Source organism: Vigna unguiculata, chromosome 2 (assembly GCF_037176805.1).
Source record: "Vigna unguiculata cultivar grain cowpea cultivar isolate G323 ecotype 2 chromosome 2, ASM3717680v1, whole genome shotgun sequence".
Classification (NCBI taxonomy): domain Eukaryota; kingdom Viridiplantae; phylum Streptophyta; class Magnoliopsida; order Fabales; family Fabaceae; genus Vigna; species Vigna unguiculata.
In genome coordinates, this window is record NC_140793.1 from 35,461,849 (window position 1) to 35,479,654 (window position 17,806).

Below are 17,806 nucleotides of genomic sequence, written 5' to 3' on the forward strand. Positions count from 1 at the left end.
GTTTTTTAAAATAGCTATTTTTTTCTCCGACATTCATTTATGGTGTAAATAATTAGATATATAAAAGAAATTAGAAGTACCATGTTGATCTCACTTGAGATAATTACTTGAGTTTCTATACATACACAAACATTTAATAAATTGTACACAATAGTGTAAAGAACTATTGATGATATCGGAATCTTTTGAGAGATAAAATTAAAGAATATTTGCTAGAAATCAAAGACTGCTCATTCTTAAAAAAAGTCAAATAAAATATAAGTAGCACTTATATTATGTGATAAAGATAATCAATTACAATTAGACATCACTTAATTGAATGCACTAACTAAAAATAGTTCAACAAGTTAGTTTGATACTTGGGTTTACGAGTATATATGCACTTTCATTCTATGAGGGTTGTTACACTAACTAGAGTGTTATTATTTATAACACTATTCTAAAAGAAAACAATGATAACTAACTAACTAAAAATAGTTAGTTTGATACTTGGGTTTACGAGTATATATGCACTTTCATTCTATGAGGGTTGTTACACTAACTAGAGTGTTATTATTTATAACACTATTCTAAAAGAAAACAATGATAACTGAGCAATTTTCAGATGACATTTGGTGTAGTATTTAATGTAATTGTCTACAAAGGAATTAAATTATAATTTTCTTACTTATAATTCAGCGAAAATATGATATAGACATGTCAAAGTGAGTCAATTTAGTTTACACAGGTTAGTTTACCACGAGCCGGGTTGTAAATGAGTGAACCCAACCCGACTCACTTTATGGTGAACCAGAAATTTTGCAATCCGACTCAATCCACCACAAGTTGGTGGGTTAAGTGGATTGGCTCACCAACCCACATAAAAAAAATCTATTTATTTATTTTTAAGTATTCAAATATTTAAATAATTTTTTAAACAACCCATGAGATGACAATCACAGTAAAATCAATAACCAATATCTTCATCATTCTTACCACCAATATATGATAAATTGTTTCCAAAAAAAGTGTCCATATAGTCCAAGAAAACATGACTAATATTACACATTTTCTGTTATGTTATTCAACAAAATATAAATAAAAAAACTACACATTTTTGTAATGCTAATTTAGAAAAATTTGCTTGTAAGACAGTTGTTTGAGTAATTTATTATGAAGATTATAGTTAAAGATTAAAGTATCAACGTTTATAACTTGTAACTTGACAATCAAATTAATTAAACATTCAACTATATAAATATTATTGAGCAGCATTCTAGCATTTAAAAATGTGAAATTATGAACCTATATAATTAGAGTAGTAAATAATTATTAAAATAAATTATAAAAAATTATAAAAAAATGTTGGTGAGTTAAGTGGGTCAACCCACTTTCAATCCAGCTCGAACCCATTTAACCCGTGGATTAAGTGAGCCGGATTGAGTTCAACCTATCTTTGAAAAATTTAAATTTTTTTCGATCTAATCCGGCTCAAAATGTGATGAACTCGACTTTAATTTGTAATGACCGGATTGACCGATCGAAACCTATTTTGACATTAAGAGGCTACTGACATGTATAGCTGAATAAAAAAACTGATCCATCGTTGGAACACTGTAGTTACATACTTTCGGCTAAACTATAAAGGGTTTCTTTTTCTCGGTCTTTCCGCAGTAAGAAAAAGCATGTTTAGTTTCTTGTATACAAATGATTAAAGCAGTCATAAAATTCCTACCTTTCATATATATAATATTCCCACGGAGAAAACCATTCAGTGTTATTATACTTTGTTGTAGTAAGAATACATATTTAAGTGTATGATAAAGGCAATAATGCGCAATTAGGTACAGTGCATTATCACATCATCTGCACCATTTTACTGTATTTTCATACTTTGCTTCAGCAGACAACAAACAGCACCAGCGGGTATATATAAAGATAGATAGATAGATAGAGATATCTAGGGTTAATGTTGTTGTGAGTGAAAGATCTTGAAGGGAATTGCGTGCGCCATGAGTAGAGGTGAAAGTTCCGGTGGTGGACAGAGCTCTTTGGGGTATCTATTTGGGTCAGAAGAACAGCGAAATGAAGCTCAACCCACAACAACACTTCCGTTACCACCCTACGGCGTTGAAATCGACAACACCACTGTTAATCCTCCTAACACCCAACTTGTTGTCACCAACAACCGATCTCAACTGGGAAACATTGTAACTGTAAGATATATAATCTCCCATTTTATCAACCTTCATAATTATGCTTATTTCGTTAATATAATTTTTCTCTATATATACATCACAGGATCGTCCATCAACAAAAGTCAAATCGGTACCCGGTGGTCATTCATCGCTTGGATACTTGTTTGGAGATAAGTGATATTTCATTCTCCGACATTGATTGATAGTACTGCTGCTTCTGACAAGAAGAATCAATAGTTATCTGTGTGGGGTTTGAGTGAATCCATTATAATTTCATTTTATTACAATGTAAAAAGAAATAAAATAACAAAAATCATGTGAGTGAATACAAGTGAGTGAATAATGTGGGTCATGTGAGTGAAAAATAAACTAGTGTGTGCTTAGTGTGTGCTTTTTCTGCTACTTCAATAAGAAACTTTGTATAATTTTATTTATGTTCTATGACTGATCTTTAGCTAGCATCTTTAACCATATATTTATATTCAGTTCACTAATTAAGAAAGTTAGAGATAGAAAATCATTCGTTTCATAGCTTTCTGATTGAATACAGACAGGATTTACTTCAATTTTGTTTAGTTTTATGTCTTAATTATGATGATCAGGGATTTGTTTTTATATGTTGGTAGATTTAGATATTCTTCAGTGACAAACAACTTTGTTAATTGTTTTAATTAATAAGAGTTTATTCTTGTTCTCAGTACTACTATATACTTCAAATTAAAGAATTAGAAGTTGCAAAAGAACTGTACTTTAAGTAGGGGTACTTCTTCTTTCTGCAGATTTCCTCCCCTATCATTTATTTCAGAAAATGGTAAACTTCACACAATTTCTTTCCCATTTGAGATTATGTGTGCTATTTACTTCATTTAAAGTATGTGTCCTGATTCGAGTACTACATGTTTATAATTTTTCTGCATTTTGGTAATAGAAAGAGAAAGAACATGGTGACGGTGTTTTGACATGTTCAAAGAACTTGTCCTTTTTGTGTTTCACTCTTGGACATAGGAGAGAAAGGAGACCGATAGTGCCAAGTAAAATTTAATTGTCGTCAATTTATTTCCATTTACCTTGTTTTTCCCAGGAAATTAGAAGCTAGAATTTTTTTTTTCTAATGTAAGTTATAAACCCTTCTCTTTTAGCATTTAATTCTTCCATGATTCTTAACGCACCATCTTCAAAATATAATATTCTTTTGTCCAAAGCCAAATTGTAATATATATGTTATGGTAATATGGTAGATAACAGTTTTGTAGGGGAGTTTATGCTCCAAATTTGTTCATGCAAATGTGAACCCATATTCTTAATCTTAGATGTGTACTATTTATATAATTTAACACACAACTGATATAATTAATTTACAGTATTTATATCAGTGATTTATTTGTTAAATATAGATATAAAAATATTATATTGATAATGTAAAAAATCTCATGTAGTTATTGTAAAAATCATTTGTGTCTTTCACGGCTTAAACCTTCTTTCCTGTGTTTTTTTTTTCTTATAAAAGATAGCGACTCTATTCATCTATTCAGTATTATATAAGCATTTAACTAATACATGACTATCTAAGAATAAACCTTCTAAACATTTTGGTGATAGAAGAAAAATAACAAAAGAAGTTGAATATTTTAGAAATAAAAGCATACTATATATATACATTCTTATCACGAAAATCTATAAAATACCACTCTTTTAGAAATCACTTTATTAAAGTCTCGAGTTTATATTAAATCACAAAATTTCTGAGATATCTTAGTTTATATTTAATGAATATTGCTACTGGTTTTACTGCTTTAATAATTATTTACTGGTTTAATAATATATTTACCATCAATATAACTTTTTTTATATGATCATTCAATCAAAAGTCAATACTATTGTTATGATGTTTAAGATAAATATTTTAAAAGCTATTGAGTTTGGCAGAATAAAACTGATTTTATGCTATCACAGGTATTATAAATTTTTGCATTAGATTATATATAACGAGAGTGGTTATGCAGTTGATTTCATGAAGTAGAGAGGAAGGTGCTGTAGTACATGTTTTACATAAATATGCCCTTGATATATATGTTGAACATGAAAATAAAAATTGGAAAATAAATATAGGAGGTGCTTAAGTGGACTAATAGCTGGCTTGGTGTGTGATTGTTTAACAGCAAATTAATTGAGTGATAATTATGACTTTATGTTGTGTGGCTTAACTTGCTCCAACTTCGAATAAAACTAAGTACTAAATGAACATATGAATGGACCCAGGTTTGAGGAAAAAGATGAAAGAAGGAAAGATTGCACGTGAAATATCGTGTCACTGTGATAAATAGAAGACAAGGAGTGTCTGTTCAGGAATATGTTGGGTTGGGACAGTTGGGGCTCATATTACCACTGTCTCTTCAGCAACTTGTCGGAAACCATTATAATGGATAATCAGTGAACAAGATTAATCAATTCAATCCTTGAAAATTTTCCTTTAATCTTCAGTGTTATACATAGTCTTCTCTTCATAGATTCATAATAGCATTTCATGGGGATTATCATTTTTCTCATTCTCTTTCTCTTCTTTTCCTCATTGATGTTCTATGGCATTCACAGGAAAACATTCTGCATAAACTTGGTTTACCTTGAATATTTTTTCAGAAAATCTTGATCTTTCATCAAGTTGATATGAATCTTTATCTGGTTCTTTACGATGTTGTGACTAGTGTGTATGATTTTAAGTAGTTATTTTTGTCAAAATTTATTGCAGTTCATAGTGTTTATGTGTTCGTTTCTTGGATTTTTTATTGCTTCGTGGCATTTAAATTTGGAGTCTGTTATGGATTGGCTTTAGACATGATTATCGATCATAAAAAAATTAGTAGCAATTTTAATTTTGGTTTATCATGCAATTTTAGACTAACTGAATACTGTATATTGAACATTTCAAAATTTTTACAATTATTTTAGCGACTGCATTGTATAGTCATACTCATTATTACACTTCTTGTCATTATAATTACAGTTTTTCATTAAATATTAGATAAAATTAGGATATAGGAAAGACAATGGGTGTATATATGTGTATTCTTTTTTGATGATGATAACCAGACATACATTTTTAGTGTTTATCTTTTCAACAGCGAAAAAAATATATTTTAAAAATATAAAATAAATTGAGATGAAGAACATACAAAAATATATATTAATTTTTTATTAAGTGTTAAATAGGTGTTGGAAGATTAAGATATATGTATGTATGTTTATTTTTTTCCTTCTTTTTTATGTATGGCTCTTCATATTCTTTCCTGATCAATGCAGATCAAACTCACACTTAAACTGTTAAAACTAAAACTAAAAAAATTATACATTTGTTACTTTATATTGAAAGACTAAAATATAACTAAACAATAGTTATTTCAAAAATATTATAGTTTTACTTATATTTTAAATTAAATAATATACATTTGATGAAGTAAAATAATCCAATGAAGTATTAAGAATCAGATTGTTGATTTTTGTTTTTTGTAAATCCTTTAAAGAAATAAAAATAAATAAAATAAACTTCCCTAAAAATCAAAATAAATAAGTCAATTTGTAAAAAAAAAAAAAAATTAGATTAAGATTACAAAAAATAAATGATAATTTATGTACGAACTAATTTTAATTTTGATATTAAAAAAAGTTTTTTTTTTCTTTTTTCTTCTCGAAAACACTTACAAAAAATTTCCAGAAGAAACCCTAAATAATAATAGTATTTTTTTGTTCTATTTACTAGCTTTACATTAAAAGGCCAATAGTAATTTGATTTTAACATCCGAATTAATTAAATATTTTCTATTTTGAATCCCATAAAGAAATATTAGATTTTGGAGTTAGTATTTAACATAATGATGCAATTACAATCCATTTGCTAGGACTTAAGAATTAACGTGTAATAGCATAGTAAAGCACACCATTTAATTGGATATGATAAAAACTAATAATTTGTTTATAGAAATTAAAGACAAAAATTGCTATATTTTCAAATTTTGGAAACATATTTATTAGATAAAAATAGTTAAAAATATTATTTTAATGAATTATATATAAAATAAATATGTTCAGAATGAAGTATTGTTTAAAAATTTAGCATTAGACCATCATTTACACATTGCAATAAATAATATATATAGTCTATGGTTTAGATCAAATGAAACAACTTCTACATTTTATGACTACATAGATGTCATTAAGTATTTTTGTTCAAAATTTTCTATATTGTCTGTTTATTTTTTACGGAGAAAAAAATTTGCTGCAAAAAGTCCAAGATAAGTTGTTGAACAAAAATTTGTTGCAAAAAAGTCCAATATAAGATGTTGAATTAAAAACACTATCAAAAGATGGTGAAAAAACACATCTATGATGTAATTAACGTGTCAATCTATTATGTAAAGTAAAATATAATCATGACCTAAAAAGATAGATAAATAGATTATATTATCTTATTGAAGAAGTAAGTTGATGAAATATACTAAATGTTTTTTTATTGTACAATAATGATTTTTATTTGTTATTTGTTACTATTATTTTCAAGTGCATACATGATACATATACACACTTACAAAGATGAGAACTATATAAAAATTGTTTATCTATTGGTCTGTCTCTGTCTAATTCTAAGGCTTTGCAAATTACTAAATAGCTTAGCCATTGAACCTTCAATGTTCCACTATGGCCTTTGAAAATAGTCTCATCGTAAGATTAACATTGTTAGTCCAACTCTTAAGTATAACAGGAATATAGAACTCTGGTATATTGAACTAGCGTAGCCATGAAACAACAATACACACTATGGTGCTAGATCCAAACATTTAAACCAGAACAAAAAATTAATGATAAATAATAAGCAAAAGGCTCCATGACAGACTCACATCTTAATTGTTTTCCTAAACCCTGACAATTGATTTCTAATCATTACTCATTTTGGTTTGTATCCTGAATTTCTGTACATAACAACTAATCTGAATAGTGGACGACAGACACTGTATTTAAGTGAAAAGGTGTATCATGGTACATTTATCCTAATAAGAAGGAATAGTGATGAAATACTAATTTCACACGTTACACCCCCATCATTTCTCTTTGTTTCCCTCTTGATCTGGTCACATTGTATCATATGAATCACTTGTTCAAGAAAGAATTACTGACTGGGTGGATCAGGATTGAATTTCACTGATTCCCTCCAGATGAGCTCCTTGATGTGCTCTTCACTGCATGTTGGCTGCTCAAAATCAAAATTGAATTGCCCAGGACCAACTGGTTCATCATTGATGTCATGAAGTGATGAAAGATACGGGTGACTCAGTGCTTCATCAACTGGAGGAAATAATGAAATATTACAATACAAACAAATAAGAAAACTAAAAATACATCCTTGAAACATAATTCATGAGGCATACCTGTAATGCGTTTGTTGGGATCAAAGACAAGCATCTTCTCCAGTAAATCCAATGCCTCAGGAGACATACTTGGGAATCTAGCCGAGAAATTTTGCTTCCTATAACGGGGAAGCTGCCGAATATATCTTTTAGCATTTTCACTTCGGAGAAATGCAAGACTGGCATCATCTGGTGAACCTAATAACTTTTAAGCAAAAGGAAAACATAACAAGAGTGTCAGGTTACAACTAATTTACACATAACTTCAAAATCAGCTTATGCAATCCTTCCATTTTTTAACAATGACATATTCAAGATGGAAGTATAAACCTTCAGTTATTCCCTGGTGTCGAAAGGGCAGAAGGGCTGGATAGATATTACAGGGATTTATGTCACGCAGAAGAATACGCTAGTTTATAAATGAAACAACGACGATGCTAAAGATATTGGCTTATCATAACATGAAGGATTCTTTCCTTCCAGCTATCAACAATAGTAAATTAGCAAGAGTAACGTTATTTCCAAATCATTTTTCACTCTGATTTCCACAACAAGGAGAAAGTCAATATGAGAAGAGACCGAAGTGTGGAATAAAATGGCTAATTGCACAGAGATAAAAGAAGAAGAAGAAAAAAATGTTGTGAAAGTGTTGTAAGAAAATGTAGGAATGACACTATTCAATTAGTAATACTAATAACTAGAATGGAAAATAAACAATGAAACCGGAAGGAAATTTTAACTGCGTGGTTATTACAGTGAAGGGTGCCATTTCTGGACAAACATAGATTTTTCTATTTCTATGCAATCAGAGTCAGAAAACCTCCGAGAATCCAATTCACAAAGTTAACTGATCTAGCTAATAACAAGCGGTGATGGTAAGGGTTAGAAAACAAGGAATACACAATGAAAACCAATGGCTTTATGTTTCCAGAAACTTAGAATTGGGAGTATTAAGCATGTCTGGAAGGTCAAAGGAAACAGGTTCATAAGTGTAAACATGTTTCTTAAGAAGGAAAAAAATTACAACCAAGAGACTAATGACAGAGAGGTAGTGCAGTACATTATTTAGAAAGCTTCAACAACTTGTAATTTCAAGAGGAAGCAGCATAATCCATACCTCCGTTATAAGCCTTAGTTGATGAACATAATCTTTCCCAGGAAACAAGGGTTCCCTGGTCAAAATTTCACCAAATATGCAACCAACAGACCAAACGTCAATTGCAGAGGTGTACTCCGAACAATTGAGGAGCAATTCCGGGGCACGGTACCACCGGGTTACCACATACTCCGTCATGAAATCCGTTTCGGATGTTATCCTTGCCAAACCAAAGTCAGCAATTTTAAGGTCACAGTTCGCATTCAGAAGCAAATTACTGGGCTTAAGATCTCGGTGCAAGACATTAGCAGAGTGCACATATTTCAGCCCCCGTAACAGTTGATACAAAAAGTACTGCACAAATTTCACAAAAAACATTACTACCATGCTTAATTTATTTAAGCTACATGGGTTGACTTGATCACTTCAAAATATGTTAGCAACAGAACGAATGTGGATTCTTTGTGATTCTTTTTATAGAAAATATGAATGCAATGCAAAAGAAAAAAAAGAAGGCAACGATCGGAATAGAGGGAAACCTGACAATGGTCATCGTTCAGAGGTTGGTCAGAACGAATAATGTGGTGAAGGTCAGTGTCCATCAATTCATACACAATGTAAACATCATTGAAGGTATCCTTTCTTGGAGGTCGTATGATATCCCTAACAGCAATTATCTGCGAAAGAACAATGATTAATAAACAGAGAAACAGAAATATAAACAAGAAGAGATTCTTAGTCTGAAAAGAGAGAAGTGAAAATACATTTTCATGGTCCATGTGGCGAAGGAGCTTAATCTCCCTCAAAGTCCGTTTAGCGTCAATGATGTTGTCAAAGGCGTTACCAATCTTCTTTATGGCAACTTCCTCATGCGTATCACAATTAACAGCAGCACTGAAAACAAAGAAAAGAATAGCGAGTAAGGTACCATTAATCGAAGTAAAGTAGAAGAAGAAGGGAAAAGGGTTTGTTGGGTATAGATACCAAACGATGCCGTATGCGCCCCTTCCGATGGGACGAAGAGGAGGAACAAACTTGGAGGGTAGCTCGAACAAGTTTCCATAAACGTTGTATTGCACGTATCGACCTCCATGGATCATAACCCTCTTAATCCCCTCTTCCTCTTTTCCTTTGCTACTCATCTTCAAATTAACGTTCAACCACGCACTGCAAAATCTCTCTCTCTGATTATTGCTTCTGAAAATCCCTCATGTGAACCCACTCATTTATTTTGAAATTCAAAAACCACTCCTCTGTTTCACATTAATTATTCCTTGCTCTTTCTCCAATTCAATTTCTCCAACTTGTGTGTACTATTAAATATTAATGTCGAGGGATGAAATGCACAACCAACATATTTTAATCAATCTTGTTCTTCACCTAACTATCTTTAATTGAAAAAAACTAATTTAGTTTCCGTGTTTAATGCATGTTATACTTTAAATCACGCTTCCTAATTCTTGTCTTTCTTTATCTAAATGAGTTAACAGGCAATAGGTGATTACCATTTCAATTTCGTTTCACGTCAATAACTAACTTATCATTTTCTTTTTTAATTCAGAAGACTTGCCACTGCAAGACAAAGTCCTCTCGAGACTTGTAATTTAATTTTAAATTGACCAAATCGCAAAAGCTTTAATCAGATTAAGTCTAATTTTTCAACCATTGAAACTCGCCGCCAAGTGAGTATTGAATCGTAAACAAAGCAATTGAACAAATCCAGGAGCCCAAGGTGACCAAGTCACTCTGCACGTAATCCAACTCAGAAGAATGAACTCAAATTGCAGGTCGTGTTGGTTAGGTAGAAAAATTGCAGGTAATTTGATAAGCTCACAGTTCAAAGTCCGAATATGGTAATAGTAAATTCAGCCGATAAATGATTTGTACTATCATGTCTCCAATTCTTCGTTTGGGTCACAAAGTTAAAAAGTGAGAGACTGGAAATATAACTAAAAGGTAAAACCATTCTTTTACTAATAATTTATTTATTACTTTTAATTATTTATTATTAGTTTTAACAAAATTGATAAAAATATTTGTAATCGATTATACATACTCTTATCTATACTTAGATTATAATTGAATTATGGAAAACTAGTGACCACTTGTTCATCCACTTAAAATCTTATTTTTCCCCCACCAGCAAGTATTATCCAAACCAAACTTAAGGTTATATTACATATCTGGTACGGCTGTATTTGGTTTAAAATAAATAAATAAAGAAAAAAAAATCAGTTATGAAATTAAATTTAATGTTAAATTGTTTGATGAAATTGAAATAAATGACAAAACAATATTTTAAAAACTATGTAATTTTTAAAAAAAAAGATGAAAAAAAAGAAATGAATAGAATTATATGAGAAATGATAAAGTAGATTCACCACTTTTTCCTTCTCTCATCCCTAAATCAAGCAACCAATATTACTTTCCATTCCCCCGTTGATACCAACCAAGAAGGGATGTTTTTCACAAAATAATTGCCAAAACAGATATAAAGAAAAATTAGCATAGTAAAGCTAATTCAACCCGAATTATTATGTTTAAATGTTATCATTTGAACATTTAGTTGACGACAAAGTTTAGTATTTTTAGTTACATATTTAAATTAAGTATTTTTTGTTCATGATTATTGTCTTCCTATTGTTAAAAAAAAACAAACACTAAATATCAAGTATTAAAATTTTAAATACGTATTCATATAAAATATTACTGAAGAACATTGACGAAAAATAAAATTGATTAATTTTAAAATAATATGCAGTTAAACTTTAATACATAAAAAAATAGCAATTACTATTACTATTTAAAAAAAATGGAAATTTCATTTAAGAATGAAATGACACTTCCTTAAAATACCTACAATTATTGTAATTTATATATGAAACAACTCAACCTATAAATGACAACTATCTACATTAAGATGATTTAAAAATTTAAACAATACATTACCCTAATATCATAGTAAACAATACCTAAAATAACCACAGTAATCGCATAGCCTGTTCTGAGTTATTGGCATGGATTAATCATATAATTAAATATCTTTAAAGTTGGATATATCCCATAAATAATATTTTTGATAAATGCACACTTCTAAAATCATTTGAGCCCTTACCCACCCATTTTACAAAGCCCATTCTCACATCCCAAAGCATCACACCTCAAACATAAATTCACGGCAAAAACATTAAATTCAAAATTTTAATTGTATAAATAACTTAAGTAAAATGTCAGCAAGATCAAACTACTTTGGAACGAGGGGAGCTACTATTAACTCGAATGACAGACAAAACTGCAAAAACTAGAGCACAAATCTTATATTTAAGAATTGTTTGAACTTGTTGGTGCTCCAAAACCACCAGATCCACGACCGAAACCAGACCTTCCACTAGGACCCTGAAAATAGAGTTAAGCATACATTTCAGACTTCGAATAAAAACTAAGCAACCGAAATAAGAACAGCTACTACGAATTTATCATTGGAATCAGGACCCTACTGCTTCACAGAATTAATCATTATAAAGAAACATAAACGAGAAATTGTCCCAAATCATCCAATTAAACTTGCAACTTCAAACGGATACGGGTTTAGATAGAACGACAATTTAAAGGAAGTCTAAATCAGAGACCTAACTCAACCAGCATGAATTATACAAACAAGCCGGAAGCAACACATTTGGTTCCTGACAGTATAAAAGTAATCATAAAAAAGTGACTAGCCTGTAATCGTAAAATGTTACTAAAGAAAATTACAAAAATTGGGAAACCAAAGAACAAAATGTTTACGCTATGAAAATTGGTAACATAACATATTCTTCAACTGAATATGTTTCTCCCAGCATGCTTACTCGTCAAGTTATCAATTTACTCAGATGGTTAATGTACAAGTCTCTTGCATCAATTGGGGTATAAAAAAGAAACCACAGTTTCTCTTTTCAGATTAAAATGACCCATCAACTTTCGAGAATCGGAAAATATGAAAGTATTTCATTGTTTCTAATACCAATTTACCCTAATTTTCCCTCAATTACTGGTTATAACAGTGGTTGTGTCTCTTTCAGTATCTAAAACTAAATTTCGCTCTAATTTTGGTGGACCCTGATTATGATATGGCTAACATAGAAATCTAATATAGAATCATGGACACCCGTAAAATAAAGCAAAAGATATGCAATAGAGATATGAAAATAGGAAATAAATAAACCAATAGAAACAAGATGATTGAGATGTTGCATTAATTTACCCCAAAGGAAGGTCTGTAATCAGCAGGAGCTCCACCCTTGTCCCCAAAGTCACCACCAGGTCCCCGAGGACCCCCACGGTATCCATCTCTATCACCACCGAATCTCCTCTCTCCCTCAAAGCGAGGTGGGCCCCTGTTCAAACAAAATCACACACAATCAAATCAAACAGAGCAATATCACAATTCAAGGATATAGCGAGAACGACGACGTTATATTACCTGGGGCGATCACCGGGTGGGCCACCGAATGGTCTTCCGGCGGGCTTGGCCTGCTTCTTAAGAGTGGCGGGCACGATTTCTGAGGGAAGGTTGAGATATGTTCTGAGGAACTCAATTCCATCGTTGGTGAGGAACCAGTAATAATGCATCCAAGCAAATGTCTCGCGCACGTACTCCCTGGACTTGAAGCTCTGCATCAGCTTTATCACCTGCAGATTTGGAACATCAATCTCCGGGTGCTTCGCCAGATTGTAGTCCTTCTTCGCAAAGCAAACTCCCTCTGAATCAAAACCAACCACGTCACAATTTTAACACGACACAAACCTTAAAAAATGACGAGAGAACATTAACGGACCTTGGAAGAGGTATTTGCAGATCTCTCGACGGTTCTTCTCGGAAATAATCTTCACAAATTAATGAAAACAAATTAAATAAGTATTTGCATAAACCAATTCCAACAATGCATCAATATTCAATCTTTATGCACAAAAGAAACAGCCAAGAGGATGAAGTTCAGATACCATGGTTGCTACGTGCAGCGGCGACGGAAAGAATGTCTACTACCTCACTATGCCTTTGCCGCTTGCTGCGATATAAACCCTAATTCCGCGTTCTCTGGTTTATAACAGACTTCTATCCATATAATACAACTCTTTCATTGGGCCTATAGATGGCCCGAGTTTCAAGCCTCCCAGCGACTTGCTCCAGCGAATGGACTCATCGAGAGCCCATTTGTTTCTTTGCTTTCTAATTGGGCCACCTTAAGATTTTTCTTTTTGCCCATCTTCTTTAATTGTTAATTAACAAACAGCTCCACTTAGACAATGTTATCAACATTTTTATTCTGATTAAAAATAAAATAATTTTAAAATAACAATAAGAAATAGATGCATGAAAAAGAGTCCAATGCAGACTACTCTGAGTAACCTAACATTCAATATTTACTGTTTCAAGTTATAATTAATTATGGAATAAATAGAGATAGATAATAAAATTTTCATCAAATTAATATCTTTAAATGGATGCAACTTAGGGGTGACAATGCGGATCGACCTGCGCCGTTTAGGCCCGCCCCGCATAAGGCCCGCACACCGCGGGCCGGCCTGTTCCGCTCCGCACATTTTATGCGGGTCGCATACTTTGGCTCGCCCCGCAGGCCGGCCCGCTTTTTTTTTAATTTTTTTAATTTTTTTTATTTTAAAACTTTTCGTGTTTAAAAATTGGGAAACTTTAAAAAGTTCACAGAATTAAGTAAAGACTTTGGGGAATTAGATGATAAATTGATAATTCAACATTTTCATTATATTTATACTATGACATACACAATGTATTCTTTAAATTTTAGCACATTAAAAATTACGTAATACTTGTCTTTTCCAGTTATACAAGAATTTGAAATGTTAATGCAAAAGTCCATAAAAGAAGTAATTAATATACACAAGTGCAATTTTTTTTTTTTAATTTTATGCGGGCTTGTAGGCCGGATCGCGGGCATATGCAGGCCGAGCCCGCGCGGGCCTGCGAGCTCACTATACTGGCTCGCCCTGCATTTTTTCTGCGGGCCAGGTCCTAATTACCATCTCTAGATGCAAGTAACGATACACATTAAATTATTTTATTTAACAAGGCCAAACTAAATATATGGTCTGAAGCAATATATTGAAAATTGAGATTTAATTGGCCCTTGCAAAATGGCAAAAAAAAAAAATTGAGATTTAATGGCTTGGAACACCAAAATAAAACACTAAGCAGTGATTGATACATATTGGATATATTTTAACTAAGAATTCCATAGCATGAAGTTTTAAGTAGAGAATGATTGAGTAAAAGGAAAAACGAATTTTGGAAAAGAAAAGTAAAGTAAATGTATGAAATTATTTAGCATTGCTTTATTGAATGGATGAGTAGAGATGACGAATATATATATATATATATATATATATATATATATATATATATATATATATTTGGTGCAAGATCTTTTGGGACGTGCATGTGTGGTAAGGTAAGACAGACAGGACAGGGGGTTGGTTGTTATATTAAAAAAACAAGACACTGAAATGTAAAAGGCAAATCCATTATTGTATATTCTCATTCAAAAAAACACCAAATGTACAGTGAAATTCAATATTTTTCCATATCTTCAAAATCAAACTTTGCTGCTGCTTCCAATCGCCTTTATTATTATCCTCTCTTTTTTTACTCTTCCATGTCAAACACTCAATAAACACTTCACTCTTTGCTATATCTATATATATATATATATAGAATAATATTATCTTCACTCGTTTTTTCGCAATCTTTCCAATCACCAATCGAAAGCGAGGTTGGAAAAAAAAAAATCAAAAGAAGAAAAGCAATCTCTGAATAAGCTTGAGCCTGGTTAGAAGGGGCATGAGAAAATGAACAGTGGGGACAGTCCTGGATCGCAGTCATAAAGATGAAGGAAAAGGTGAAAGTGTATTGGTTCCAATATTTGACGTGTTTGGTGCTAGTTCTTCCCCCCCAAGTTGTCCTTCAACGCTGTCCCAGAAAAGAAAACTGGGACAGTGTTGTTGATTCTCCACCCACTCATTCAACTCTTGTCTCCGCAAACACTCCAGTGCCAGTTCTCCTTCCTCGTCTATACTACAACCCTGCACTTCCATGTTTGGCACCATGTTTTCCACATTCTCTATCAACGGTGGCAGATAATTTGTAGCATCAATCACTGTAGCGGCTGTAAAAGTTGCTGCTGCTGTTGCTGGTGGGGGAGGAAGAGCATGGACTTGGTGGTGGCTCAAGTTCCACGTTTCACTGCTCAAACCCAATGAATCTTGGAACAGTTCTGCTCGAACATTGGTGGTGTCTACCGTTGTTGTCCCGTGGTCTAATGAACTAGTGTCAAACATAAATAGGGGGCACGTCGAGGAAAATATGGTTTCTTGCACCGCTGGTTTTGTTGTTACAATGTCTTGGTTCCCGAAGTGATCTAGTTGAGTGGAATTATAATTGAACTGAGGGTGGTGATCCACACTTTGTGTGGTGGTGATCGATGAAGTCACCGAAGGCTTTCTAATTTTCTTTTTGATCCAAGAATTCCAATAGTTCTTTATTTCATTGTCAGTTCTACCTGGTAAGTGGCTTGCAATGTGCGCCCATCTGCATTTAAGAAAGATCATGTATAATTAATTAATTCAGTACATTATTATAAACAGTATCTTCTTAGTTAAGATGTCTCGCGTAGAATCGTAATTTGGAAGCAAATGTGTTGAGAAAAACGTGGGCAAGAAATGGATAATAAAATAACAATTTAGTTGCTTCAAGAAATATAGTATTATAGAATGAATGTCGACACGAGAGGCTGTGACTGCACACACACTGAAAACAGACAAGTAAATTTCAACTGACAAAATTGCCTGCTTAACTTCTCCAAAACTGCAGCTCCGAGGATGCCTCCTTCAGATTGATTCATTAATTAATAACTAAAGCTGATTTAATTAGGCCTAATCCTATTGTTTGCTTTTACAATGAGTTACATATATATGTCTCGAACCTATTATAATTGCTTGCCTACATAACACTATCTGTGATTGATCGTGTTCCAATTAATTTGAACCATTATACCGTAGTTTCTTTCTTGAAATATCCTGATACTAATGAATATGAAAATTTTAGGGTTGGTGGCCATAGAAGTGGACTCAACCATATTAGGGGTGTTTAATAGAAAGAAGAAAGACACGTAGAGAAGGTAGTGATTGGACAGAAAAGGCAAGAGAAAACATGGAAAATGGTGTGACCATAATTGAAAATGCTTGATAGAGAATTAGCCAGTGTCTGCAATGAAGTGTGGTTCAAACCTGTTGCCAACAACCCCGTGAAGACTTATAATTAACTTCTCTTCTTCTGGTGTAAACCTTCCTCTTCTAATATCAGGCCTCAAATAATTAATCCATCTCAGGCGACAACTCTTGCCACACCTTTGAAGCCCTGAAACACACGCCAAACGATTGAACATCAATCATAAATTAAAAAAAAAAAAATCTAGGGCAAATTCCATACAAGATGAAGGAAAATAAAAAATAGATAAATAAATGAAAAGACAGACCAGCTTTCTCTGGAACTTCACTCCAGCAACCATAGCCGTGAGTGGTAATGTATCTGATGAGCTTTTCATCTTCCTCGGGGGACCAAAGGCCTCTCTTAACCTTCTGTTGGTTACAGCAAGAGTGGTGACCCATCTTAATTCCTTAACTTCTTTTGTAGCTACCTATGTAGTCTTCTTCTGTTCCTGTCTTTTACTCCTGTTTTGTTTCCTCAGTGGCCTTTTATTGCCTCGATCAAATGCGGTGATTAATTTGTATGCAATAGTGTAACCTTCTCCTTTAAAAGTGAGAGAGGAGAAGCACACAGAGCAAGAGCCGACATTTACAACCTGATGGGGTCCACGCAGTGGGACCCACATCTCCATCTAACCCTAAAATGACGTTTCATCAACCTTGTGCTTGCAATAGTGTCACCATTTCTACGTACATGTGTAGTATTACGTACCCAAGCTTTCTTCACACACTTACTTAGCTCTTTGCCACTTCCACAAAACTCCCAAAATTAATGATAACCTAAGGAGAAGAACCTATGTACCTTGCTAGCGGAAGATGAAAACGAGAGAAAGAACATTGCCGGTTGTTTCATGCGC

At 32.5% G+C, this 17,806-nt stretch overlaps 4 protein-coding genes across 4 annotated transcripts; 1 reads left to right on the forward strand and 3 right to left on the reverse strand.

Annotated features, from left to right (window-relative positions):
- The first annotated feature begins 1,821 nt into the window (after nt 1–1,821).
- Nucleotides 1,822–2,611, forward strand: LOC114173101 (protein SPIRAL1-like 5). Its single transcript, XM_028057325.2, has 2 exons — nt 1,822–2,195; nt 2,281–2,611. Exons 1-2 carry the CDS (start codon nt 1,992–1,994, stop codon nt 2,353–2,355), a joined length of 279 nt encoding a protein of 92 aa, XP_027913126.1. The 5' UTR covers nt 1,822–1,991; the 3' UTR covers nt 2,356–2,611.
- A 4,313-nt stretch (nt 2,612–6,924) lies between these two features.
- On the reverse strand, nt 6,925–9,986 carry LOC114166277 (mitogen-activated protein kinase homolog MMK2-like). Its single transcript, XM_028050995.2, has 6 exons — nt 9,654–9,986; nt 9,434–9,563; nt 9,209–9,346; nt 8,691–9,023; nt 7,595–7,778; nt 6,925–7,511 (listed from the first exon to the last, which is right to left on the reverse strand). The coding sequence occupies exons 1-6, from the start codon at nt 9,809–9,811 to the stop codon at nt 7,336–7,338; spliced, it is 1,119 nt and encodes a 372-aa protein (XP_027906796.1). The 5' UTR covers nt 9,812–9,986; the 3' UTR covers nt 6,925–7,335.
- A 1,870-nt stretch (nt 9,987–11,856) lies between these two features.
- LOC114174640 (small ribosomal subunit protein eS10z-like) lies at nt 11,857–13,792 on the reverse strand. The gene is made up of 5 exons (XM_028059467.2): nt 13,653–13,792; nt 13,487–13,535; nt 13,132–13,411; nt 12,913–13,045; nt 11,857–12,065 (listed from the first exon to the last, which is right to left on the reverse strand). The coding sequence occupies exons 1-5, from the start codon at nt 13,653–13,655 to the stop codon at nt 11,991–11,993; spliced, it is 540 nt and encodes a 179-aa protein (XP_027915268.2). The 5' UTR covers nt 13,656–13,792; the 3' UTR covers nt 11,857–11,990.
- Nucleotides 13,793–15,366: 1,574 nt separating this feature from the next.
- LOC146888527 (uncharacterized) lies at nt 15,367–17,463 on the reverse strand. The gene is made up of 3 exons (XM_085668312.1): nt 17,219–17,463; nt 16,971–17,100; nt 15,367–16,272 (listed from the first exon to the last, which is right to left on the reverse strand). The coding sequence occupies exons 1-3, from the start codon at nt 17,349–17,351 to the stop codon at nt 15,564–15,566; spliced, it is 972 nt and encodes a 323-aa protein (XP_085524438.1). The 5' UTR covers nt 17,352–17,463; the 3' UTR covers nt 15,367–15,563.
- Between the last annotated feature and the right edge of the window lie 343 nt (nt 17,464–17,806).